Consider the following 27771-nt stretch of genomic DNA (forward strand, 5'->3'; position numbering starts at 1 on the left):
AGCGCCTGGTGAACCCCTATACTGAACATGACAGCACGAAATGGAGCTCATGGGGTTGTTCTGAGGCTGGTAATTTGACATAAGGTGCTTTTCTGATCAAATGGGGCAGGACTCAGGAGAAGCGGGTTTCATGATTTATCCTACCACTGCCAGCATGTTTTTAGCAGCAAAGTAGCTGCAGCTCCCCATTTCTTATGGGGGGCATCCACACTGGACCCTGCTGCTGCCTTGCTGGGGGCTCTCGGCCTCCCCATGTCACTTTTCTCTGTGGATTTATCCTTTGTATCTTTAATTACGCCATGGTGGGACAGGACCCTTTCAGCCCAATTTTCGCACAACTCACAAGTCAGTAGAGCCCCGCTTTGGAGCAGCTCCACCCAGCCACCCCGCCATGTCGGAGCCCTTGGCAAGGCGGTTTGGGGCAGCACAAAGCCTGGGGGTCCACCACCAGCCCATGGGGTACTGGGGGTGGATGGAGCAAAGGGGCTGCATTAACAAGAAACAGCCCAAAAAACTTCGGGTAGGTGCAGAGCAGGAGAGGGGGTTTGGGGCTCCCGCCGGGGGGGCTCCTGAGGAGAAGTTTGGCGGGAGCTGGCCGGGGGAGGGTGCGAGAGAAGGAACAAAAGGCAATGGCTTCCCTCGGAGCCAGCCCCCAGCCTGGCAGCATAAGCCTCCGCGTCCTCCCTGGAGGCACCGGCCTGGGGAGCCGGGGAGGAGCGGCGGCTGCCCGCCGGGGAGCCCGCCGCGGGGCCGGTGCCCCCGGGGGGTGCCCTGAGGCGGCGGGGCTGGCGCAGCCGCGCCGCGGGGCCGGCATCAGCCTGAGGGGGCGAAACGTGCCGCAGGAAGCGCTGCCTCCCCCCGGGGACAAGCCTGGGGACTCCGCCGGGGGATGTTTTGGTTGTAGTGCAGTTATTAAAGGGTCCCCAGCCGGTAAAGACCCTCCGGCCCTCAATTCTTCCCCCCTCACCGCCGGGTGACTGAATTGAGGTAAGGGTCGGCTGCAGCCCTGGGGAGGCGAGCGGCGTGGGGGATGCCCCTTTCCCCCGAAAAGGGGGGTTGCCGCGGGGGGAGGCCGTCCCGGAGGGGCAGAGCTGCCGGCCGCCTCCCGGGAGGACAAGGCGGGGAGCGGTAGCACCGAGGAAGCGGGGCGGGCTGGGGGAGGCCGCTGTTGGAAGCGGCTCTAACATGGAGGGGGAGGTAATGGAGGGAGGGCCGGCGCTGGGGGTAGGGAACCGCCCCGAGGTGGCCTGAGGGGGGGCACGGCGGCGGGGGCGGAGGGGAGCCCTTCCCGCCTCCCCGCAGGGCGGCGGCGGCGGCGGCAGTGGCGGGGGGGGGGTCCAGGGCTCGGCCCGGCGCTGGCTCCGGTCCCCCCCCGGCGGGAGGAGGATCCCCCTCCCCGGAGGGTGAGTGCGGGATCGTCCCGCCGGAGACCAGCACCCGGGCCCGCGTCCGGGGCGATGAGTAAGTGCTGAGGGCGGAGATGCCGGGGGGCCGTGTGGGAGGGATGGCGGCAGCCCGGGGCGGGGAGGGCTGGGGGCCACTGAGGTGACCCCGCGGCGGTCGGCCCCTCGGGGCGTCGGGGGCCGCCTGAGGCTGGGCTTCCCTCGCTCGGAGGCGTCGCCTCTTCAGCGTGCCCCAAGTTAGCCTTGAAACGGCTTAAAAAGAAGCCGGCAGCCTCACAGCAGGGCATCAGGTAGCGGTACCGCCGCCGTCCAGGCTGAGTCCTCTCCAAGGGGCAGGAGGCACCTCTGTGCCCGTGGAGGAGGCGCACCCGTCAGCCTGTGGTTGAAGGGCCGTCTTCCAGGGTAGGGGTTCGGTTCCTGCGGAGAAAGGGGCACTCGAAGGCTTCAGCACACCCTGTGACAGTGATGTATCCACGGGGGAGATGAAATGATTTAACGTGCCCTCCTCTTCCTCCTTTGTGTCCCTGTGCAGGAGTCTGGACTACCCTGATGATTTTTCGGAGTTGAGGTAATGGCTGAAGTTGGTCGGTGGGAGACGGCTGGAGGCCCAGAGCACGGTCTGGGGGCTGCGCAGCGCTTATGATCTGACCCGCAGCCTCTGCCTTTGCTGGGGCCGGCAGGATGGGGAACAGTGGCTCAGCCGTGAAGGTCTGCACAGACCACCAAGGAGGCATCAACTGGCTGAGCCTGAGCCCGGATGGGCAGCGCCTGCTCACGGGCAGCGAGGATGGCACGGCGCGGCTCTGGAGCACTGCCGACAGCCAGTGCCATGGCCACTTCCAAGGTACAATAGCTTCTTTTTGCCTAGTTTTTGAGTCTAAAGCCTGGCACAGGCCACACAGCATGTTCTGGTCTCTTTAGTCGCTGCAGCCTGCTGGGCAGCCAAAATCATGCTTGTTTTGTTTTGTGCTTTCTTTGAGTATTGGTTACAGTAACGTTAAGCAGAAGCTGTTTCAATCCAAAACAGGTTACCAGCGCTACTGAATGCATGGATCCTTTTATCTCAGGGTGTGGAACATAGCAGTTGTTTAACTTGTGTCTCTTGCCCGAAGCCCTGTGTTTTACACCCTGATGACATCTGGACTTTTTGTTATTCTCTCTCTCTTTTCCTTTTTTTTCTAATGTCCTGATAATCATCTCATTTTCCAGACAATCTTTACTTCAGACCTCTTGACCCAGAAGTCTGGAAAGAAACCTTACTAAATAGGCTGTTTTTCCCCGCATTTGACACCTAGAAATGTTAATTGCTAGGCTTTCTCATTTTAAATTGATTTTGCATTTCAAACAAAATTTATTATCCTTAGACTAGAATCTCAATAATTGAAAAGGAAAAACTGTAGAAAGTACAGTCATGCAGGAGTCAGATGTGGACTAAACACGTTTGTATTCTTATTCACTGATGTTCTTTTCTCTTAGATGAGGTAAAAAACAAGAAAGCTCTTAAATTTGGAATTTCTGATCCTTTTTCTCCCAAAGAAGAAATCACATTGCTGTGATTTTTTTTGCTGTTGTTTGTTTGTTTGTTTTCTTGCTTGTTTTTAACTATGGAGTATTGTCTTTTTTCGCCACATCCTGCCATGGTTCTAGCTCCTGGAGAACTCACTGCATTTGCTTTAGGCTTAGAAATCCCTTTAAACCACTAATGAACTTTTAACTATAAAGAGAAATATATTGGACAATATTCAGAATCTGCCCTTTAGAGTAATTGGGGTAACTCAAAAGAAGCTTGGCTAGATGGTTTGTGAACTGTCAGTTGAATCAGATAATTGTATGCATTTTATATTTATGCACGCACACAGTTGTTGTGTGAATTTGTATCATACAAGCTATAATTACAATAAACCTGTATCTATAACACAGTTTCAAGCTTCCACCACAGCATAACCAACAGACTTCCGTGGTAGCTGCTTTTGACCAGACCAGTACCAGACCGTGCCTGCCACAGAGGGTTTTGGCGTCCTTCGTGTGGCTCAAGTATTATTGATGGTTAAAATCTGACTGACAGACTTTGCTGCAGTAACCAAGGTGCTTTTTTGATCTTCTCAGAGCAGGATTACATGGTGCTGTGAGAAAAATCCTGGTGGTTGAAACCTGTCCCATTTTGCAAAAAGTCTTCACAAAAATGTGAAGATGAGTATAGTTTTGATTGTAGCCCGGGTCATCTCTTTAATTTTTGGCATCTGGTGAATTTGCTTAAGAGGAAACAGGGCGTGTGTTTGTAACGTGGATCCTGGTTTGCTTTTGAACTACAACAAGGCTTTTGAAATACGGGAGTTGTAGTAGAATCTGCTTTTTGCAGTCAGTGAGACAAAGTGTTTTACTGGGCAGTCTGCTTTCCCTCAGTATTTTTACCATCTCTTTATTCTACAACATGGTTCTGTTTTTCTAATGTCTTTGTCCATCTGTCTCTCTTTAATCACATTTGTCCTTCTTACATTTTTTCTTTCCTCCTCAGAGAATAGTGTTATTTAAATCCCAGTAGGGCCCACCAGCTTCAACCAAAGACTGGAGCTCTCTTGTGGTAGTTGCTTAAGAGGAAACAGTTCTGATCTTGAAAGCTTACCGTCTAAATAATTAAAACAGAAGAGTGAAAGATAATACCATCCCAATGATTAGATAGGTGACAACAATTGCACACAAGAGATCTTGGACAAAGCTGGGACTTGATTCCTAAGGTGATTTTTTAAATGTGGTGCATTTAATGATACAGTAGAAAAATGACACATCTTGCTAAGCAACAACAAAAGCCTAAGGTTGTAATATTGATTCGTTTTTGCTAGCATTAACTTGGTTTTCAGCATGAAATTTTTAGAGTAGCGGTTGTGTCTATTTTTATTGTAACTGTAGAATCCCAACGTACTCTAAATCCTGTACAAATAATTGTGCTTTTACTCTTTCTTTCTGTGTCACTTCCTTAAAAGTATACTGATACTTTGAAAATTGTGGGGTTTATTCATGCTGTTAGTCATAATGGGGAAAGTCTTGGCTGACTTTTTACCAGATATGTTTTTTTGTTTGTGTTTCATTCTGCTTGGACAATGAAACCAAACTTGCTGGTAAGTCTCATGTCGCTTTCTTTTTTTATAGTTTCATGCTTTAATTTAGGGCTGTTTGTGTCCTGACAATCAATGGGCTCGGTCAAAATGCAGCTTTTTTATCCTGACTTCAGAAGAAGAAAGCAAAAGCATTTATTTGTTAAAAAAAAAAGCCAATGTTTTATTGGTTTTAAACTTCAATAGTCTGGGTTTTATTATATGATATTTATGTAGCTCATTATGTTTTTATAATACTGTTCGATCTACCTGATTGGTGGAACTGTACTGTTTTACTCTTTCACTAAATCCTTTTATCAGTGAAGCACAGTTTTCTGCTATTAATTAAAACTGTGTTTTTTACAGATCATTAAATGTGAAGGACATGGTGGTGCATTTAAAATGAGAGTTTCAGTCTGTTTGTTGTATTTTCCTTTTAGTAAAGGTGAAGATCTCGACTCGTCTGTCCTGCCTGCATGTGCAGTGACTGAATTTATTTCCTTTGTTATTCCTAGGGCATGAAAGTTACATCACCTTTTGCCACTTAGAAAATGAGGCTGCCTTCACGTGTAGTGCAGATCATACCATTCGAAAGTGGGATGTGATGACAGGTCAGTGCCTGGCCATTTACCGAGGACACACATCAATTGTTAACAGGTTGGTTCTGTGGAGTTCTTCCCTTGTGTTACTGTAATCTATTATCACGTATATTGTCATTTTACTGCAATTCTCCATTACTACACTAATAAAATGGGTTGTGTAAACCTTTGAGTTCATGCTACACGTGTTCTGTGCTGTAATGATTAGTTTTCCTAGCAACAGTGCTGACACATCGATAGACAGCAGACAGGAGAGAAATGAAAGGCACACAGCAGGGGAATTGAATCCAGGGCTAGGAATGAAATTCCAGAAGAAATTATTCAATTGATAACAGATGCTTTTGATAAATAGAATTAAAAACATCACGTCAAGCCTTTGTGTCAGTAAGAGGGATAAAGTCAGGGCTTTTTCTGGAATGACTATCCCTGTTTGTGCAAATGAAGTTTAATATTGAACTGATTGTGCGTGACTGATTGGCCTGTCAATTGAAAGTGCCTCATAATAGTCAGACTGGATTTAATTAATGATAAATAGAGCAGTCAAAGATTGGTTGTTTGTTTTTTTTTTGGTGGGTGGGTGGGTTTTTTTGTTCCTTACTAAACTCAAAACACATATGATGTGTAGCTAGATTCTGTAAATAGTTAGGAAGGCTGGCTCTGTCTGTATTTTGGCACTGGCCTGATTTTTGCTTGAGTCAGCAAATGGGAAATGTGTTGCCTATTCATATGACTTTGTTGCCAGTTTGAAAGGTTCCAGAGGACCAAACTCAGCTGACAGAGAAGACAGGTTCTGATGTTCCCTATTGCTGGTTTGGAAGTATGAACTGTAGAGATTTTTCTATTGTTATATATTTTTGCAGCTACAACTCATTATTTTGGAGGCCCAGTAAGTTAAATTCTTGAGCAAATCTCTGATTTGCTCTTCAGTTATGGAATAAGTGGGGTGCTCTTGCTCTACCATTTTTGAGATCCTGGGCTAAGTGACATTAGGTGTATATTTTTTTCCTGCACTCTCTCTATTTGATGATGGAAAGATGATTACCTCTGCACACTGTCAATTACAGTTCACAGCATGGTAGGGGTTGGAAGGGACCTCTGGAGATCATCTCGTCCAACCCCCCTGCTTGAGCAGGCACACTGGACCGCATCCAGGTGGATTTTGAATGTCTCCAGAGAAGGAGACTCTGCAGCCCCTCTGGGCAGCCTGTGTCACTGCTCTGCCACCCTCACAGGAAAGAAGTTTCTGCTCATATTCAGGTGGAACTTCCTGTGTTCCAGCTTGTGCCCGTTGACCCTTGGCCTGTTGTTGGGCACCACTGAAAAGTCTGGCCCCATCCTCCTGACACCCACCCTTCAGATATTTATAAGCATTGATAAGATCCCCCCTCAGTCTTCTCTTTTCCCGGCTGAACAAACCCAGGTCTCTCAGCCTTTCCTCACAAGGGAGATGCTCCAGGCCCCTGATCATCTTGGTAGCTCTCCGCTGGACTCTATCCAGTAGTTCCCTGTCCTTGAACTGGGGAGCCCAGAACTGGACGCAGCACTCCAGATGTGGGCTTACTAGGGCAGAGTAGAGGGGGAGGGTAACCTCCCTCGACATCCTGGCCACACCGCTTTTTACCTGGAAGGTATTCTTTTTGTTATTTTAATTCCAAGCTATTTTCATAGGTCAGTTTATAAATAATTATTTGTAAAGAAATACTAATAAATAATTATTGAGGGTTTTTTTTTCTGTTAAAAAAACCCCACCACAAACCCTTAGCTAGTATGTGTAACTTACGAAAAGTACATAATAGTGCTGCTGTAAAAGTTTTTAGAAAAACACAAACACCCAAAGTTACAATGCGATAGTGTAAAAAAGTCTGCATCAATGTACCTGAATAAGGGCCCTCAATTTTAAAAGTAGAAACAGGGAAGTGTTTGGAAAACCAACAAAGAAGTTAATAAATAATCTGTATTAAACAGTGATGCTGAATTGGGGTTATGTATGTTGTATTCATGTTACTGTTTCTAACTTCAGCGTGCTTGGCATTGAAATTGTGACAAAAAATGGTTATGTAAAAAGAATGATACTGTTCATTCATGCAAACTGCATTTTTTGCAGGATCCTGGTTGCCAAAGACTATCTCTTCAGTGGCTCCTATGACAGGACGGCTCGCTGTTGGAGCGTGGACAAGGAGAAACAAATCCAGGAGTTCCGGGGCCATCGGAACTGTGTCCTGACTCTAGCTCACTATTCCTCCAGGGATGTTCTTGAAGAAGAGGAGGAAGAAGAGGAGGAAGAGGAAAAAGTGAGCAGAGACCTCCTGGTGACAGGTAGCACTGACTGCACTGTGAAGGTCTGGTGGGTGTCCAGTGGGCGCTGTTACCAGACTCTGCTGGGACACACTGGGGCTGTCTTATGCCTTATACTTGACGCACCAAACAGGGAGCTGTTTTCTGGCAGCACGGATTACACCATTCGAACGTGGAATATTGTCACTGGTGAGCAGTTGAAAGTGTTCAAAGAACATCAAGGATCAGTAATTTGCCTAGAGGTAAGAATGGAGGCTTCTTCAAGAGCCATTCAAAGGGGGTGTCCATGTCCTAACTCTTGTGGGTCTCAATTGTCTTTTCATTCATAAAGAAGTTCTTCTGAGAGGTTTATAACTGGTAAGCTTAAACATTCACATAATAACAAAATAATAGTGCTCTGTGACCTTGAGACAAATCCTCTTTCCCTAAAAAACTCTGATGTCCCCATGGTTTCTAGTGGCTATCCTTGTCTAACTTCTAGCTCGGTGTCTGTTTAAATCCTCCTAGGTCTTGAAACTCATGAGTAGCTTTGCTGGGAGGACTGTACATCTGAGTAGGATTGTGTGCACAAGATCGCCAGACTTTGAAGAAAAATAACCTGAGAAAGTAAACAGACACAGGGTCAGATAACTTAAAAAGGGGAGGGGAAAAAAAATTCAGAGTAAACCAGCCAACTTAAAAAAACAAATAACCAACCCCAAACCCAACCCAAAACTGTGGGCAAAAGATAATAGGAAAGCATAAAGCTGAAAGAAATCCTGCTTTAAAAACCATACAGACATAATTTGAGAAAAGGAAGGGAGAAAGAGATGGCCAAGACAAGAAAATGGGCAGAGAATATGGAAAAGTGAAGTAGAGCATGGGGGGGGAGAGAAATCAGGAAATGATGAAGGAGAGAGGGGAAAAAATTTAATGTGACCTGAAAAACTATACCCTGTTTTTCTGTTTGCAGTATTTTCTGGTGAATGCTGCCAGGTTTGTTAATGACACAGAGGAGAGAAGGAGGTTAGGCGCTGTACTCCACTGTCCACCAGAAAATGCTAATGGTATATCTAAAGAAGGGTGTATGATGGTCTGTAACTTACTTTCAGGTCAGCAAACCTTAAATGTTTGTAACTGTATGTGTCTGACTGAAGTTAATGACAATAATTTTTCTCACTACTCTCCTTGTTTGTCTTTGTCGTCCATAAGTTTTCCTTTACAGAGGCAACAGCATGTATTTTTAATAGCTGTTTAATAAATGTTGCCTTTGTTTCTAAAGAAGATAGTCATAGCTGACACTAGCAGACTAAAAACCTGATAGTACTGGATGAATTCTATTTTCCTTCAGTTTTAGAAAGAAAAAAAAAAGCCACACAAAATCATGTTGCCCAGGAGTAATGTTCGTCTTGCTTGGGTAAATTCTCAGTGTTAAAGCTTGTTTTTATGATATTGTGGTAATGTATTTTGAGGATGCTCAAGTAAATCTGTTGCTGTTCTTAGTGTCACGCTATGTTTCGCTGTTTAATTGTGACCCTTCTCCAAGGCACAGATTGGCAACAACAGAGCTTGCTTTAATTTAATTGGGTTCTTGCTAAAATTGTTACACAAAACTGGCTTGACCCTCTCCCAAAAGCCTGGGAAATTCAATTACGCTCTTTGAATGCTCAAGAATGAGCAATGCTTCTCTGCTTGTGAGCACAGAGTTAAACAATGGTTTTAAACAAACAGTACTTCATGTAGGGGAGAAGAAAAGCAAAACCAATACATCTATTTGGAAAACCTGAACAATTCAAAGTACACGAGACTGCTGCTGCCAAGACTGTGTTGGCAACAGTCCTGGCCAAATCTTCTTCTAGCTGCGAGTAACTGGTAGCCCCTCACTTCTCTCATCACCAGTTGATGTTTGAGGCTAGAAGAGTCCAGCTGAGGTACATATTGCCCCCACAGAGAGCATTTCATTTCTAGGCTTCTAAAATGTATCCCGGCTTAAGCAGTCACTGTACTGCTGTTGAATAGCTTTAGGCTGTCGATCTCTCCTAATTCCTCCCTCTTCCTTACTGGGTTCAACACTAGCCCTTCTGTTCCACTTGGCTGCCTCTCAGCACAGCCCACATGGTATTTTCATTCTTTTAGAAAGGGGTCAATCACCAGAATCCATACAAAGATGTTAGAACAGAAGGGAAACTTCCTGAATAGAGGTGTTTATTTTTTTAATTTTTTTGTTTTCTTCTCAAAAAGCTCTTGGAGCCTTTTTTGCCTAGGGCTTCTTAGTGACAGTGTTGCGATCCGTGGTGGTGGGTTGTATTTTTCAAACAAATAGTATTTTTCAAACTGGGGGTCAGGAAGGACTTGGAGGTAGTTGTGAGTTGCTCACAGTAGCCAGCAGACAGTTCTAACTGTTGACAATAGTTCATTTTCTTCAGGGCAGAAGTGAGCTGCTAATTGCACCAGATTTTCACTGTCCTGCCCTGGAGGAACTGAGTTGGTACCAGCTATTAAAGGTAGTTACCTGCTCTCTGGGTGGTTTAATGCTTTTGTGGAGAGAATGAAGGGAAAATATAAAGACTTATTTTCATTTTATTTATTCAGATAAAGATCCCTAAGGGAGGGTGACCTTTCAAAAAGTTTGAGAAATGTTCAGTGTGATCTCTCATTCTGGACACAGATCAGGAAAAAATTTGGATATTGAGACCATATTTTCCCCAACTTTAAAAAGTACTGTTATTAACAGGAATGCCCCAGGATGTTCTAAATTGCTGCAAATTAGGTCTGTACTGTTCCAGTCATCTCCCCTTACTTTCCAGTAAATACCAATAGCGTCGCTGTAGCAGTGAATGGAAATTCCTGGAGCTTCTTGAAGGAGCCTTTCTGGGTAGATACCCATAAAGCACACTCACATTTTCCACCTTGCTTCCTTCAGTGCTGGTGTATGAAAAGCAGAGAGGTGATGCCACAGGCATGTTTGGATTTTGAATGCTCCTCCATTGCTCTAAGATCCTTTATGTGGTGTTGCCAGCTAGCATAAGTTAGAGGAGCCCAAAAGCAACTCTAATCTAGCATGGCAGAGCAGAAAGCGTAAGTGAGCTTTTAGCTTTCCCTTTTCCCCTGTCCTTGGTGATCCTAGAGAGTGGGGTGAAGAGGGTGAGCTGCTCAGATGTTCCCCAGGGCTTGTCCTGCTGGCCCAGGGTCAGGCTGTTGAAGGTGATTTACCGGCTGAACTGACTGCATGTGGTCTACTGGCAAAGTAGTTCTGCTGCAGGTACCAGCTTATTCTAACACCACTGTTCTTTTCCTTCCTCTATCTAAATTAGACTGACAGAAGTTTTGCCAGGAGACTTTCCGTCTGCAGTGGGAATCATGTGCATGCTAGGTGCTTTGGCGGCCTCAACTACTTCAATCTCATAGTCAGAAAAGGTAACTAGCAGTGGAGCAGCCAGAACTTGTCACTGTTTCTCCTGCAGTGCATTGATAGCTTGGCAGGCAAGGGACGGCAGCTGTTTTGAGTGCTCCCTCTTCGTATAAGAGCCAATGATGAGATTTTATAGGAAGCGATGGGAAGAAGCAAGGGTGGGCTGAGTGTAGTCACGCAGCTCATGCTAGTTCTTCCACTTAAAAATTCCGAGCCTGGCTGAAGACCAGTATTTGCAATTAATAATCAAACATGCATTTTCATTGATGTGACAGCCTGCAATAGGCTGAATAACCCTGACTTAAATATTTACTTGTGTATGTTTTCCTAAATGTCTCCAAAGTAGCTTTGCAAACTGTTCACAAGGATTGCTTTGTCCTTAGCAAATTGTTCTGCCTCTGAGTATTTATCAAAATTGTGCTGCCAAAAGCTGGCAGAGAGAAATGATCCAGCTTGGAATTTAGCTTGGATCCTATAGCAAGTATTCTTGCAAGAAAACTCCTTTCTTGCAAAAGGAGTTTTAAATGAAAATGAGTGGGCAAGGTCTTGCTTCTGGTTTTCCTGCAAAAGATCCTTTGTTTGGACCATTCCCTTTAGTTGCCTTTTAAAGCTGACTAGAAGAAAAGAATGCTTTGAACTAAACCGTTGCCTGAACTCCGTTCATACGCTTAACTGTTGTGGTCACAGGGACAGAGTTTCCTTCTTGTCACACCAGTTAAATTAAGTGCACATAGTTTTTGTAATTTGTGTTTGTATTTGTTGCATAATTCAACAGAGGATGAAGATGGGAATTACAGGAATATGTGTACAACACCTGTAGAAAAGAAACGTGTTTCTAGGATCATTACTTTGCACTGCAGTAAAAAAGTTGAAAAACATTCTCTAACAGCCAGAGCAGAGAGCTCATTCTAGATAGATTCTCAGGAAAAAAAAACGCAAACAATTTCTTGCCCACAGGGAGTTCGTTAGCTCATTAAAATGAATGTGGTTTGAATGGGATCCTGAAAATCCAACTCGGCCGAAGGCTTACATAGTTGTAACTTGAGATTGGTCCAAGTTGGTGATTTTTAACTTAAAAGTGTGGCTGTGAACAGAAGACCCATCTGGTGGGTTGTAGGAATGCCGACTCCCATGTGGAGAACAACCTGGTAATGGGACATGTGGCTGCTGATGTGAACTCCTCATGAAGTTCCTGGGAGCCAGTCTGAGTGCAGTGACCTTCAGAAAGAGCATGTGTCCACATCTGCTTGGAGAGCCGATTGCCTCTCCTTGGATGAGGGTTAAATTGTTTCTTAGAGCAAAGGTTAATTGGGAGTGCAAAGTCCATTCCTCTAAGGTTCAAATACCTGCTGAACAGATCTTTCGCAGATATTTTTGGTATTCACACGGGTAGAAATTGTCTTAAGCTGCTGCATATATTCAGTTCAGCCAAGCTTGTGGAGCAATAGGTTTGTGATTGTCTTGATAGACCAAGCCTAGACATGATCATTCAGTCTATTCAAAGTGCGGTGTGTCTGGGGGCTGCAACCAAGGTCAGGGTTGCATAAAACTGGCATTTTTTTAGTAATGAAACCTGTAACTGCTTCAGCATTTACAACCTGTATTTTGCTACCGCTGTTACTTTGCTACTCACAAGCAAGTCTGACTGAACATTTTCATGGAATGGTACATCCCTGGTACTTTGGCCTGAGGATTAAGACAAATTTGCTCCATTCCTGTGTCTCAGTGTTTCATCTGGTTCAAAGTAAAGTTCCCCCGAGTAATGAGAAAAATTAACAGTCCAGAATTACAGATATCAGTGCAGTGACTTCTTGCTGTCTGGCTGAGGCTTTAGAACTGAGCATCTGACTGTCATCATGTTTTTAATTCTTCTGAAGTTACTTGGGTTTGAAATGTCCGCTGAGCTCGTTAGTATCTGAGCTGCAAATCTGTTCTGTGTTGTCTGCTCTGCTACAGGTGTCCTTGCCTTGCCATGCTTCTCCTTGTCAGGAGCTTTGTTGGGCAGTTAGCCAAAGTGAATGAAGTGGTCAAAAGCCAGCCAAGGAAAATACAGCTTTGAAAATATCACCGCTTCTCCAGGCAGTTGCAGATTAGAATATGTAACTGTTTCTACTGATCATTTTTAAACCAAGAGTCGAAAGACTTGGGTATATCTGGAAAAGTCTATTGAGTGAAATTTTACATTTTTCCTTCTAAATCATAAGAAAATTACATTTTAAAAATAAGAATAGGACTGCGACCTACGGAATTGGGTAAATGTTTGGAGACTTTGGGCTAGAAAAGCCCGCTAGTTATGGACCTGAGGACCTAGCCCACAAGTATTTGCTGAAAACGACTGCACCTGGATGCCCATACACAAAAATGGGTGCCTGTCTTGGCAGTGGGGAGGCTTAGCTCCCACCGAAGCTGCAGCGTGATCTCGCATTTTGGTGAAGAAGTCAGTATACTTGGTCCAGCTCCTGAGAGGGGACAGATCTGCTGAGCCTAACATGTCAGGGGGATGTTTAACCCAAGGAACAGCAACATATTGTTTTGCCCGGTAGTCTAACAGAACTGGCAGATCTGGGTTAAATGGCCTTGGCAGGCTGAGGAGATTTGAACCCATCTGGAGAGTCCCATAACTGCTGGGTAGGAGAAGCCAAGCTGGTGTAAGGAGGTTCGCAAGAGTCCTAGAGGGAGAGCCAGCAGAAGGTGCCCTAACTAGAAATCAGTCATCTGGCGACCTGTCTGGAAGTGGGCAGGGGAACTGTTACAGTCTCTCTTTATTGGGCTTTTTAGATCATTTTCAATCCAGTCATGACTTAAGAAAAATTATGACAGGAGCCAAGGACCTGTGCTGCTGGCTGATCCTAAGACCTCCACTGCTTCCACAGCAGAGGTGGCTTGTGCCCAGCCAGCATGAGGGCGTTTGCACAGTGTGTCTGACCTTGCCGAGCTAGACCCAAGGCTGCCGTGACTGCGTTGTCGGGCCATAGCCACGCCCTTTGGATGCAAATGCTGAAAGAAGGCTCTGGAGTAGAAACACTGATTTTACATGGGTCAGATTGGATTGGTGCCTGTCTTGCTCTTCTTGGACAGAGTCTCATCTGGTTTTTATATGCTCTCTTGACCAGTTTCAAGGGTACTGTGCACTGTTGCTTGTCACAACTGCCCTGAAGCACATAATGCTTCCAGTGCGTTGTAGAAAGGGATGGTTGCAGCCTGGATCAGCCTCCCAAATCAGGACTGCGCTCTGGGGTTTGGGCAGTCAAAAGTTAGGATGCTATGAATTTCAAGTCCTTTTTTGGATGGACTGCAGTTGCATTATATCATGGTTCCCCATCTGCAAAGTAGGGAAGGTATTTATTTTATATTACACAGAGTGTGGGGCCTGCTTGTAAGGTGCTTTGGCTAGGGGAACAGTATGTGTTGATTATTATTATTTTGATTAAATACAGATATCTGAACTGTGGCTTAGGCTGGAGTTGTAAACTAGACCTATCTTTAGTCAAGTGAAGGAGGAGTCATATCACCTAAATTGATGTAGATGGCTACAACCAAGAAGGCTGTCCTGGTCAGAGGGGAGAAAGAGTGCGTTTTAAGGTGCAGTCTGTTTCAGACATCTGCTTCAGGCTGAGGTGAATCGTGCCCTAGACTGCAGTGACGATAAAGAGGCTTAGCGGTAGATATCTACATCAATTTATATGAGAAGATGCCTGCATCATATCACTACAGGTAGATCTGACTTGCAGCTTTGACCTGAGCTGATAGCTCTTGATGACTTCTCCACTAATAGCTATTTCATGCTCTGTGTCTTAAAAATACCATGGGAGTGAGAGGCTGTGTGACAGCCAGAGCCTGTACTGGGTTTTGCTGTTGGCTGTGCTGCAGGGTTAGTCCATGACATCCGGTAGATTGTTTAACTGGTTAGCATTTCTCTTTCCATGCAGGGCTGGGAATCCTTTGCTACTGTGCTCACCTGCTTAAACTGGTGAGGGGGAGGAAGGTGCATAAAAGTATGTCATGCAGCAGCCTGGGTAGCACAGAGGCTTTGAATTTAATGAAGGTGGTTGGTGTGTCAGCCAACTCTCCAGATCTCTGACCAGTCTTCAGAAGCTTTTATAGCTCTTATGATCCTGGTGCTATAAATTACCTGAGTAAGCCCACGTCATTTAACACATTTTTATATCTAGCAAATTAGCAAATCTAGGCAAGTTCCAGCTTTTCTGTTTCACTTCAGCATTTCTACACCCACATAAATGTAGAAATGAAGCAGCATAACATAATGTACTGTTAAGGCAGTGGCATTTACCTGCAGGAAGTTATAAGTTAGCGTTTTCCCTTGTTCAGTGGGTGGGTTGATACTGCTAGCAAGGTGTCTGAAAAAGAAATGCAATGACTTGGTCAAGAACAATGCAGCAGGATCTCGACTCAAAGCAACCTCTTCCATTTAGCAGGTGCAATGTGACAGTGCTCTTCACACCCATTCAGGTTGAGCCTGGAAATTAAAAGTCAGGTTACCTTCCTCAGACTAACTGTATAGCTTGCAGTTTTTGTTAGTGCTGCTGGTCATTCCCTCTCTTTCCTTCCTGAGATGTAGTTTTAATGCCATTGCTAAAACGGGTTAAAAGTAATAGGATGTGACATTTCAAAGTACCGCTGGCTTTTAACAGTGGTACGTGTTTTACAAGCTCCTGACATTTAGCTATGAAAACTGTCCCATGGGCCAAGTTCTGCTGGTGGGAGGTGTGGCATGCACTGCTCCAGCTGGGCTGGTGGGAGCTGCGGCCAGTGATCACCTGCGTCTGCCTGCATACATTCCTTACGTGGCTTAGCATAGTCCCATCACTGTAAGGCTTTGTATCTGAAAATACCTTTTGTTTCATGTTCACAGTGCAAATGTTCTTTTGTGCAAAGCTCATGTAGGCCTTTTGGGAATTGGGTGATTGCTTTTGGGAATGGGGGTGGAGATGGGAAACCATGAAAAACATTTCAGCCTTACAGATACAGTATGAGGGGTTAGTGCTTTGCTGGTCACTTGAGCCTTCTGATCTGTCTGTCTAGGGGGGAAATGTGGTATTATTAGTCCTTATGCAAATTTTGTTTCTTTGTGGGGGTCAGGGCTCTCCCTCCTGTCTCTCCATCCTTTTGATACAGAGATTGCTGCAAATCCGTGAAACTTACCTCAAACTACAGCCTGCAGATTGCTGCGAGAGTGTGCGATGACTGGCTGCCTTCATGATACTGCTTTCTGGTGGCAGGAGTCGGGCCAGTTCTCTGCTTGGAGGAGTATGCAGTCAGAGCCGTACACAGTGATGGCTGTCAAAACCTTCAGTTTGTTTTCGTTAGATGGACATGGAATGCAAGATTTTTCTTTGCATTGCGGAGGGTTTCTATGCTGAGCTGCCAGGCTTTGGGTAGTTTGTTCCTGTGTACTGGCTAGTTTTATAGTCTTGCACAGGTCCATTAGTTCCTCTCTGTTTCCAATCTGCAATCCTTCCCTCTGCCATTCTCTCCCTGTGTGAAATAAAATCCAGCCTCCACATCTAGTGTTTTCACACAGCGCGCAGGATAACTTGTGTGATGAGGCACCATTCTTTGGGATTTGAAGTTTAGAGTTGCTCTAAACACACAGCAGAAGACAATCTGATTGAAGATGTTTAGAAGCCTATGTAAGGATAGTTAATTATTTAATCATTTGATAACACAGACTAAAAAGTCTTGTGGAAACGCAGATACTAAACAGTTTCAAGGAAGAGTTAGTGTTGCCAAATACTGACCTTGTGCAGAGTGATCATGTTAAACCCTGGTTTATGTTGCACAGCACTTTATTTTTAATTTACTTTTTTCTGTGACTCAAAATTGTTCTGAAATTTTTGTTGTCATTAAAACTTACAATCCGATAAGAGTTCTTGTCAAATATGCTTTGCAGACACTACACTGCAGGGTGGTTTTTGAGGGTGTATTAATGTAACTAATGATGAAAGTAGGGTTGGCATTGCAAAGCTCACTGAAATCCTGTCTGCTTGCACCAGCAGGTGGGCTTAAGTTTTTTATCTTCTGAAATGTAGGAGCTGTTTCTAAGGCCCAGAAGTCAACGGGCGATGTGATTGTGAAGAATGGGAGTTGGTTTTACTCACCATCTCTCTGTTTCAAGGTGTAGTTGTTGCTCTTTGTAACAGGCTGTTGAGTTGGAAACCATGACTTTGGATGAGTCACTTCAGTGCAGTTCTCTCGTGAACGTGCCTGAGAGATTATTGCTGATGTTTTTTTCTCTTCCCTTCAGCTAGTGAATCGGCACTTGTATTCAGGAAGCGCGGACAGGACAGTGAAGTGCTGGTTAGTAGACACTGGGGAGCGAATCCAAACGTACAAGGCTCACAAACACAGCGTTAGCACTTTGAAATACCACGCTGGGATCTGTAAGTTGCCTTTCCTATGTTCAGCAATCCCTTGTCTCCTTTTCAATGTTTGTCTTTGATCAAAGATTTTTACTAGAGAGTACTATAATTTTGAAGGCTTGCAAAATTGTCACTTTTTTCAACTCCAGCATGTTTATGCTCAATATCAAACTTTGCTGCGCTGCTCCCTGTGGGAAGCTTAGATCTTCCCTCCATTTTCCACCCCTCTCTTCTGGCAAATGAAGAGGCAGTTGCTTTATTTCTGTTACCAAGGGTGGTGGCTTAAATCCTGAGCTGTCTGTGGGTTGTTTGTATAGCTGTGGTTTAGCCTCACTAGTCTGATGTCTGTCAGTCTGCTTCTGCTGCGTACTCAGGGACAGCAAGTGCTGCTGCTGGATATGCAGCCCTCTGCCTGCCTCTGCTGCCTTGTAGGTACCGTGTAATGGACTGTCCTAAACCAGAATCACATCTCAGATGCTCACTGCTTCTTTCTAACAGTTATGCTTCCTGTTCAGACTCTGACCTAGACTAATTTTCCACAAGTCCTTTCCCTTTTTTCTGTTCTCTTTCATATGTTTGTTCCCCAAGCCACCTTTCTGCTGTAGCCAAGTATTGCTTGCCGTACTAATGCTTGGGACTCAGTTCCCCTACTTTCAACACTCCTGTTAATAGTGGTATCTTTACATAGCTGTCCATTGTTAACATCACAGTATATTCTGACCGTGAAACCTCCTTCTTTAAATCCCTCTCTTGGTTGGCTTTCCTTCTGCATGTCATTTATGCATTTCTGGGTTGGGTTGCAAGACTGTGCCTCTGTTTGTATCAGCCTGAACCTCTCGTCGTGTCATCCTGGTCTCATTCTGCCACTGACGTTAGACCTGATGTGCCTTCGTTTGCTTCCCAAGCAAGAACTTCTCTCCTTCAGGGTAACTGGGATGGCAATGCCTGTCTTAAGCTAATCTAGAAATTTGCAGTGCTTTTCTGATTTCCATTTCTGTACCTCAGCTATGAAACCAACGTGTAACACCAAATGAATGGTTGCTATTTGTGCCTTGATACCTCTCTTGGCAGATCACCAGTATGGTGGTGCTCACTGGCTGGCAAATGCAAGGTGGCACACATTAGAAGAGAGCTGTACCTGCACGGGCAGATACAATTTAATGGCAGTTCTCTAGCACCATGCTTGACGTGGCTGACTCACCACATTTATAGCCGAGTAACTGAATTGAATTCTTAATTATGTTTGGAAACTTAACGTGTAACCAAGCCCATAGGTAGATTTTGATTTTAATCAGGAAGCCTTTATCTGGTGTTCCTTTCAGCATTAGACTACTGCTTTTCTCCATTAAAATAGTAATGGTAATTTATGGTTAATTTCAGCTCTCCTCACCTATGTTGCAGAACTACCCACTCTCCCCTTCCTGCAGGTTATGATTTCTGCTGATTTCAGCTTTTGCAGTTGGCTAGAAGGCTGAAATGGAAGGGGAAAGGGTAGGAGCTTACGCTGTACCCTGAAGTTGTTATTGCTCACAGATGCAGGCAGGTAGGGCAGAAGAAATGAACCAGAATTTTTAATCCAGGATGGGCACTGGCAGGCGAAATACTGATTCGTGTGTGTGTGTGTTCTCCTTTTAATTATGAAGGTAGAAAACAAAGCATTGAATTAATCAAGACTACCCAAAGGTGAGATAACTGTGCTAAGCTGACGTTGATATGATCTGGTGAGGACTCTTCATGTCTGGGTGGGAGATGGAGGGACTGTCTCTTTCATTAATGAGACCTCCAGAGCTGCATTTTTTTCAGTGTTGATCCTGTTTTTCATGCAACCAGTATGGAATTGACCAGACTCTAAAACCATCATAAAGTTTAGGCTCAAACAAAAGTTTCATTATCTGATGCCACCCCCATCAGCTCTCAGCATTCTCTCTCTTCCCCCTCATCGTACCACCATGTTCCTGCCATACACATACATTATTTTTCCATAACACTCTTTTTTCCCCTCAAAATGCAAGCAATATTGCTGCATTTAGTCAGACCTGTGAAGAACATCCTGATAGTGAGATAGAAGTGTTCACAGAGTTATTTAAGATCTCATTTTAAATCAAATGCAAAAGTACTGAAAGCATCAAACAGAGAGAATTGAATTGTTCCACTTGAAAGGTAGAAAAAATGTCATGGAAAAAATTAGGGTCTTGTATGAATTGAATTTAGACACGTTTCAGTTCTTAAAGGAGGAAATTCCCCCTTAAAAATTAATTTATATACTGTACATTGTAATACATTGTAATTCTAATTGAAATGAAACTATTACATACTGTGTAAATAAGTGGTCAAAGACAGTTCACTGAACACTAAATGTGGGAGCTAGCATAGCTTAGAATTCTAGCTGTTGACCCGGGACAGCTCAGCTCTGTGTCTCCATTCGCTGTTTCAGAAATGCAGAGAAAACACTTCAGTATAAATTATGTTTATTGTGGTTTATATCACTCTTGCACCAGCCCAAAAACATGGAAAGAATCTCAGCTGAGAGGTAGTAACTTTCTGTTAGCAAGCAACAGAATTGAGATCTGTCTGATCAGGTCCCAAAGGCTCATTGCCCCAAAGAGCTTACGGTCTAAGAAAATATAGTAGAAGAAGGAGAAGAAAAATATATATGTGTTTCCAAAATGGCTTTGTATTGTACAGGGAGTCCTGACAGATCTGTGAACTATGCTTTAAATCATCAGAATGTGTTTCTAGTGGCTTTCCTCAGTCTGCTTGTATAATTAATAGCAGGGGGAATATTAAAGCTGGTTCTCAATCTAATTTACTTAATGATATTGTGTTGCTTATTTCTCTCCTACAGTATGTGCACAGTCATTTACCATTTAATACGGTTTATATTTTTTCATGTTGCAAAAGCTCCAAGGGAACATTTAAAACCTGTTCTCCCTCCCAAGGGTCTCTGAAATTTAAGTAAGAAATAAAAATGAATTGGGTTTTTTTGTTGCTTGTTTGTTTCACAGGTGGTATACATAAGCATATATTTAAATACTAAGTCTGGGTTAGATCAACAGCTCTCCTTTGAAACTCAGAGGTGCAAAGAGACTTCCTAAATCTAGAGTGACAGTTCAAAAGACATAAAGGATGGCTGTCAAATCAAAATCCTGATAGCGGTAGCTAAAGTAAACTGACAGCTGCACAGTGAAAACGGCTCTTAATTGGTTCCTACTCCCTGCATGTGTGTAATAGCATTAAGTGATTTCCATTCACTGGGAGAAAAATCTGTACCTTGTTCCCTGCTTTACGTTGTTGTTAATCGTTTGCAGAACGGGATGCGATGCTTTTTCAGGATTGTGTTGGCAATTGAATTTATAGCGGCCCGTATAAAATGACATTGATTTTCCACATCCAGATGTTTCTTCAAGGTGTACCCAGGAAGTACCCAGCCTCCTGCTGTTTGATTTGAAGTTGAAAAGCTCATGGCAGTAGGTAGCCTGTTCTCTTGTCTCTTCTTGCAGTCCTGAATTCACTGCCGTGATAATTTCTTCACCGCTGTTCAGGAATCCAGTGCCTGACTTCTCCCAAAAGATGAGTCTGTTGTCTTCAGGCACTTCAGTTTTATACAAATCTTTCCATGCTAGTGGCTTTTGCAAAGATGTGAAATGCAGGGAGCAGCGAATATATTGCTTTTTGCAGCTCTGAATTATTTATCTCTAGATAAACTTGAGGAGTTTGGGTTAAGTGAAGGAAAGTGAGTGCTTATGAAGACAGTTCGTAACCCTTAAAGCACGCAAATGTGCTCCTTTTTGGGCACATTGCTAAGTATAAAATCTAAATATTCAACACCGCCTTACAGTTTCCGGATGCAGCAGTTCTGGGGATCTGATGTGAAGATCCTGAAATGTTGAGAAATTGTTCTTCAGACATGTTACGATACCAGAATGAAACCTGATGAACAGCCAAAATCCCTGGTCATGCTTAATTTCCTTAACCCCCGCCCCCTCCTTCTTGTAGCCCAGGTACAATATACAGCACATAGAATGCAAGAGTTACAGCCAAACCCCTCAAATAATTCTGTGCCATACTGAAACAGAGATTATAGCCCAGGCCTTGAGTCACTTAAAGGCTCTAATGCTTGCAAAGATCCTAAGCTATAGGATTTAGCTGAAGAAATCTACCACACTGAAAGAATTTATAAAGCTTCTTTGCTAAGCTGTCTACACATGCCACTCACCTCTGAGGACAGAAGATTTAACTGTGGTATTTCAACAGAGACAGCCATACCTATTGAGAGTAAGCTTATGGTTGAAAATGGGGGGGAAAAAAGGGTATGTTTTAATGAAGCTAAGGCCAAATTCCTATTATGAGTATGAGAGGTGGGAAGGCTGTTACTGCGGTTTGCAGCTCCACTGTGCAGATGCTTCTGCTTGATGCAGCAGCAGAGGTGATGAAGATACTGTAGTACTGCATGGAAACCTGGAAATAACAACGGTAAAACAAATGGAAGGCTTAGTGGCAATCCTTAAGAGCAGACTTGAGATAAATTGCCTGCTTAGAATTATTGAGGCGTGTTTAGGCAGGGAAATGTACGTGGAAGAGAAGAGCAGAAATAGATATTTGAAGTGCGTGTGGAGTGAAATGCTGATGTATGCAGGAATTTCAGGCTTAAGGCAGTTCAGTGTTTTGAAAAACATGAATGAAAACAAGCATGCTGGGTCAGCGAAATGAAAATGATCCGAACTTGTTACACCAAGAAAAGAATCAAGCCTAAAAATGATACGTCGTGCTCCTTTGTGAACTAGTTTTAGGTACATTTTGAACTCACGTGGACCGACCTTACGTGGCTGCTCACATCTGGCCACGCGCCGTGTTATGTGGTTGCGTTGCAGTGTTCACAGGAAGTGGTGACGCCTGCGCAAGAGCGTTCAATTCCAAGAGTGGTGTCCTGCAGAAGATATTTCGAGGGCACAAGTTCATCATCAACTGCATCCAGGTCAGGAAGGGGTTTCTTTGCTGGGATTTCTCACTTCTGAGTGCTCCCTCATTTGTTTTGTGGGGAATTGGCGTGGCTAGCTGTTCTGCCTGTCTTGCGTTGGATGTTGTTCTGAGGTAAGACGAAAAGTAGCAAACTTGAATATTCCTTTTGCAATTTTAGACAAACTCAATTAAGTGAAACCACAGAAGCAGTGTCCAGAGGCAACACTGCGTCTGTGGTCGGAGGTTGCTCAGGTCAATTGCTTGCTTAGACAAGCAACCATAAGGAATGAGAGCGATGTAACTGATCCTGCGTAGAGCCAGGGAAAGGACTCTGACCTCATGAGACCCCTTCTGTTACAAGACGCTGATGATATGTGTTTGCAATGATCCAGGTGGAAAAGAAGCTTCCGCCTTACCCAGGCAGGATAATATATAGCATTATACCCCTTCCTGCCCTGGGCATGGCATCCCTCAACAGCCTAGCAACTGCTTCCCATCCTTTCTGATCTTAGTGAGGGGCCGGTGGTGAGTTCCATGTGCTACCCTGTGTATAAAGGTTTATATAAAATATCACATAAAGGAGACAGAGGAGCTCTGTATTGATGTCCGACCCACATCCTACCAGACAGATGGAAGAGTCCCTGCCACTGGCGTAAAATTTTTCTGAGAGTTAATTAAGTCCCGGAAAAGATGCTTCCATATTGTCTAGGCTCAAGTGATACTGGCGTTTAAAAGTTAAAAGGGGAGGAATTAGTAATCCTTAGTGGCAAGGCAAAGACCAGTATCACGCAACAAATCCGGGGGGGGGAGGTTTGAATCCTTGGGTGCTTTGTCCATTTAAGAATCCACACCTCCCTGTGTCAGGATCTCAGTAAAACCTGCGTGCAGGAGGAGGAGTTTGGTTAAGAATGTGAAACACTGTGAATTTCTGGCAGGCTGACAGTCGAAAGAAAAGGGAGAGGAGATAAAATTCCTTTTGGAGTTGATCCCAAACATACAGAGTTGTAAATATGGTTGTCTTTTGTATATTTTTCTGAATTAGCAAGTGCCTGGTTGGTCTTAAACTGCAAACTCTTGGGTATTGACCAGCTGGTTGTGTAGCAGCCGGTCACCTGGGTGATATATCAGTGATAATTGATATAATCACTCTGGGCGCTCGTAAGTATTGACGAGCCCAAAGCTTGGCTTTGTTTATTTTTTCTTTTTCTTTGTAATTCCAAGTGTACGGGGCAAAAAATCCTGGTGGGAAGAGGGAGTGAGTGAGAAGTGGCGCCCTTAATATCATCTTAAGTATATTGATGAAGGATGGATGAGGGGACTGTGGTAGTGCAGCGCGTGTGGTGCTTCATGCTGACGTAAGCCGGGCTGCCTGCTGCTACCACGGCGCGCCTCTGGGGCCTGCGCGCGCCCGTGGCCGACAGACTGACGTAGGAAGGGGAAGATGGTCAAGGCCAACAGCTTACTTCTAGGGTGGGGTGAGGACAACTGGAAACATACCAACAGCAGCGTTTCATTAAGGAAATGAAACTACAGGGGGGAATCACGGTTAAATTACTGCAGGTTTGGAAGAACACCACATGTTGAAGGAGGAACTGTACCCATAACCTACCACAAAGGAAGAAGGAACGTGAGAAGGAAAGCATTCCCGAACCCCCCAGCTGCCCACTGATGCTGATTTTGGTGCCTCCTTAAGCTTTGTCTTCAAAACCAGCACAGAAATTCCCAGTTACAGCCTACTCTGACATTGAGTTTAGCTCCCCGTTGCTTTTCTAGTGGGTTTAGGTTATAAATAACTCTAGCTGTTTATATTTTATGGCTCTGTGAAGTGGCTGAGAAATGAGTCCTGACTTGGTAATGTCTCATCCCACTTCAGCAGCTTTTGTGATAATTTATACTGGCTCTTGCAATGAGCTGTCGGGCCTTAAGTGTTAGGATCAAGCTGTGTTTGCTCTGATTTTTGACAGTTTGATTGTGCCGATTCCGAGCCGTACAGTTTGGTATTAAATGTGACCTTGTTGTTCCAGATCCACAATGAGTTGCTCTACACGGCGTCCCACGATGGCACACTACGGATTTGGGACATCCGGGGAATATGCAAGAGAAATAAGCGGCGTTTGAAGAAGGAGAGGTCTGCCCAGGGCAGGAGCTCTCAGAAGGGAAGTCTGTCTCGTCTCTTCAACAATAAAGTCGGCTGTATGGTACAGCAAGAAAATGGGGAACATGAGGCCGTTGAACTAATGTGACTGTCAGAACAGACTTTCCATCAGTGACCAAAGCTGAACCTTCTGTTTTCTGCACCACTGTGTCCATGTAAACCTGAACTTGGAAAGAGATGGGAAGTGGCTTTGCTTGAAGCTCTTTTTCAGGAGCCTGGAGTCTCTGCAACTGTCAGACAGGCTCAGGCCAGAATTTGTCATCGCAGATGCCTCTCAGCTGAGCAGTACCGGGGTCAGGAGGGACAGCAGTGCGGGTCTGGTTGATGTACCTCTGTGTGTGTGTGTATGGGTGTAATTAAGACCTTAGGCCTGCTTGTTTTCAATTCCCTGTGGCACAGAGGTGTTGCACACTTCTGCCTGTCTAGTAGCAAATGAGAAATGTTTTCTCCTGTTGCTGCTGCCCGCTCGCATGCCCTCTGTTCGGCCGAATGCAGAACCGAAAGGTGCCCTGCAGTACGATGACGAATCCCATTTTCACAGCTGACCTTTGGGTCAGTTTTTTGCACATCAGACCAACTAGCACAGGATGGTACGGCTCAGCAGGTGTTTAAAGCAGGCTGGACACCTGTCTGGGAAGTTGGGAGCAGGAGGACAGAAATTAATTATTGTTTTAACAAAACATAAGCTAGAGCGCAAGCTAAATCTCAGACCTTTGGTACCGAGGTCGGTTGTTTGCCAAGGCACAGCAGTTCTCCTCCTCCTAACAACCCAGCGGGTTCCTATTTTACCTTTGACGCTCTCACAAATAGCAAAGGAAGCATCAACGGCCTCACATGCGGCCTGTGTGCTGCGAGGGGTGTGCGCTCCCCACTGCCGCTTACCCTAGGGCCAGTTCCCCAGCTGGGACACTCCTGACGGGCTCCTGGGAAGGGCCTCATCCTGGGACAGCAGGAGCTGGAAGCTCACCATTAGGCACCATGCCTGCGTGTTCTTTTCAGGGGAGATGGGAGTGAAATGGGACGATTTCTGGGGTGCTCTAGACTTGTTCTCTTTCCTCCTCACAAGGCTGCGTCCGGCCTTGGTTTGCCAGGTTGGTAGCAGCATCGGCTACGCAGCCAAACTCAAGAGAAGTTCTCCCAGGCTTTTTCCAGGTTCATCCCTCTCTGATAACCACTGAGCCATGAATGAACAAGGGTTCTTATATTTTTCTATTTGCAGATATAACTCTTTGTAGAACCAATACAAAAATATCTAACCACATGTTTTTATTTTTATGGCTTTATTTATTCTGTACTACAGCAAGATAAAAATGCTGTGATCTTTTTTTAGAATGGACTAATAAACATGTGGCTTCTACAGACAACTAACTGTCTAGTTTCTTATTTTCTCCACCTTTAGAGGGGAGTTGGCTGGCTGCGGATGCACAGCAGTTAAGAATGGATGGAATATGGGAAAAAGAAAGTGCTTTTGGAAACAGTTCTTGCCTTTCCCTCACTGCTAGGACTGGAGTCAGACATGCCGTGGAGCTGTCCTCCTCCCACCAGAGCTCAGTTCCCCTGCGGAGGGGAAGCAGCAACCAGCCACAAACCAAAGCCCGGCCTTAATGGGGATGACGAAGAGCCACACGTGCTGGCTCAGCGCTCACTGTGGCAGCACCGAAGCCCCCACGCTGAACCCGTGACCCTGCGGCAGTGGGTCGGGTCCGTCAGTGGTGCTGCGTACCCTGCTCACCTCTCCTGATGAGCCGCTTCGCTAGCTCTTACCTGGCAGGTTTCCGCAGCTAGGAGGAAACACGCCTTTAATTATGTTAAACGCCTACTGAGAGACACTAATTTGGGAGGTCATCTGCATAGTGTAGACTTAATTCCACTGGAAACTGTCATCACAGCTCAGTCCTGGGCCCGTGGGAAACGTTTATGAGATGGTGGCTCTCGGTTGCTGGGGTGACAGCTTGCTCTGCAGCTTACTGTTTTGCTTATGAGGTCGATGCTACGAGGAGGCCTTTAGCAGACATGGACAGAGCTGCACAGATGGTTTGGGCTACACTTTTTAAAACTTTGCACACAGTATGTTAGCCATGAGAGCTTATCTGGCCATACAGCAGCTGCGTGTGTAATTAACCAATGGATCTACTAGACATAGAGCCCATAAAGAGTGGAATTAATGAGCCATTACCACTTCTGGCTATTGCTAAACATATCGCGCTGTCTTCAAATACATGGTCAAAATCAACTTAAAACTTTTAGCCACTGCTTCCTGCCCCGCTGCTCACTAAAAACTGCACGGACAGTCACTCGTGGGCAGCGCTGACGGAACTACAGCAGCGAGGAATGGCTCCTCCAACAAGCGCTGCACATTGAGATGCTAATTTTAAATTCCCCAGGGACAAACATTCACTGAAGACGTCACTGCCCCTTAGCTCTGCAAGCCACTTCAAAGACAAATACTGCCTGTAGAGCTCAACGCGGCCCTCAGCGCACGCCTACGGGCTGCCGTAAGGTGATGCCAGTAGTGGGAACCCCGCTGGCTAAAGGAAGGAATAAATCTGTGCTTTTCCCACCTACTTCTTGTTAAAACTATGTCCACCACGTTGTTTCTCTCATTTTCAGTTCTTTTGTATGTTCTGGTTTACCCCGTGGTTCCTCAGCGCTCTCCTATAGAGAAACAGGCTATAATGTTGTTTTGTTTTTTTTTTCTCCTGGCTTAGAAATGCTTCAGCCTTCTGGGAAGAGATACAAAACTACTCAATTTTTATAGCACTTGCCTTGATGCCGAAGTATGACAGACATAATCGTCACTGCCTGGTTTTTGCTGCCCCTGGCTAAGGTAGCTGGGGGAAAGAAAAAGAATCCACTCCTGGAGCCTGTTAAGTCTGTCCACTGGGAGCCAGCAGTCACTGTGCAGGCCAAAGCTCTGCTTCCTCCAGTATCACGCTTGCCCAAACAACAGCTCAAGCCCCCATTTCCCCACTGATAAACGCTGGGTAAGAAGGCACATGAAGGTTCGTGTTCCAGCAGCTGTTGTTAGGCCTGGCTATAAGCGGAGATTGCTCCGGTTCCCCTGTTGCCACCAGCTCCCACACCGTGCCCGGAGCAGGCAGGGCATGAGCTCCCTCTGCTGTGAGACTGAAGTTATGGAAAGGAAATAAACTTTAAGAAAAGCTGATGAGCAGGGGAACTTCTGTTCCCAGTGTAGAGGAACATAGAAAACAGGATGTTATAAAACACATTAAAAAAATCCCCAAATATTTCTCCAGAAATAGTGGGTACAACTACTGAGTCGGTGCCTGAGCCAAGTTTTGTTCAACAGCTCATGAGAGAAAATCTTGCAGTCCCCATGAAATCTGTCAGTCTTAAGCCACACAGCTGCAAGAGGTTAAGAGGAGCTACTCAGGGAAACTGGTTACTTCCTTACAAAGGGCGACACCACTCCACAGGTCACGGCCCTGCCAGGTAGCTCCTCCTGGTTTTTAAAACCAAAGCATGGGAGATAAAAG

The 27771-nt window shown here is 45.0% G+C and overlaps 1 protein-coding gene across 6 annotated transcripts; it reads left to right on the top strand.

Annotated features, from left to right (window-relative positions):
* The first annotated feature begins 686 nt into the window (after positions 1-686).
* Positions 687-25638, top strand: WDR86 (WD repeat domain 86). 6 transcript variants are annotated; one of them, XR_010371793.1, is made up of 8 exons: positions 1248-1461; positions 1936-2247; positions 5011-5152; positions 7199-7631; positions 17046-17181; positions 20555-20627; positions 22032-22135; positions 24144-24276. XR_010371793.1 is itself a non-coding variant. In XM_064445093.1 (7 exons), exons 2-7 carry the CDS (start codon positions 2085-2087, stop codon positions 24360-24362), a joined length of 1197 nt encoding a protein of 398 aa, XP_064301163.1. In that variant the 5' UTR covers positions 687-987; positions 1936-2084; the 3' UTR covers positions 24363-25638. The 6 variants fall into 6 exon arrangements, 5 of the variants coding, with proteins under 5 accessions (XP_064301163.1, XP_064301166.1, XP_064301162.1 ...); XM_064445093.1 differs by lacking the exons at positions 1248-1461; positions 20555-20627 and adding an exon at positions 687-987 and having other exon boundaries at positions 24144-25638; XM_064445092.1 differs by lacking the exon at positions 20555-20627 and having other exon boundaries at positions 1249-1461; positions 24144-25638.
* Positions 25639-27771: the final 2133 nt, after the last annotated feature.

The sequence above is a fragment of the Phalacrocorax carbo genome, chromosome 2 (genome assembly GCF_963921805.1).
Source record: "Phalacrocorax carbo chromosome 2, bPhaCar2.1, whole genome shotgun sequence".
NCBI classification, from domain to species: Eukaryota; Metazoa; Chordata; class Aves; order Suliformes; family Phalacrocoracidae; genus Phalacrocorax; species Phalacrocorax carbo.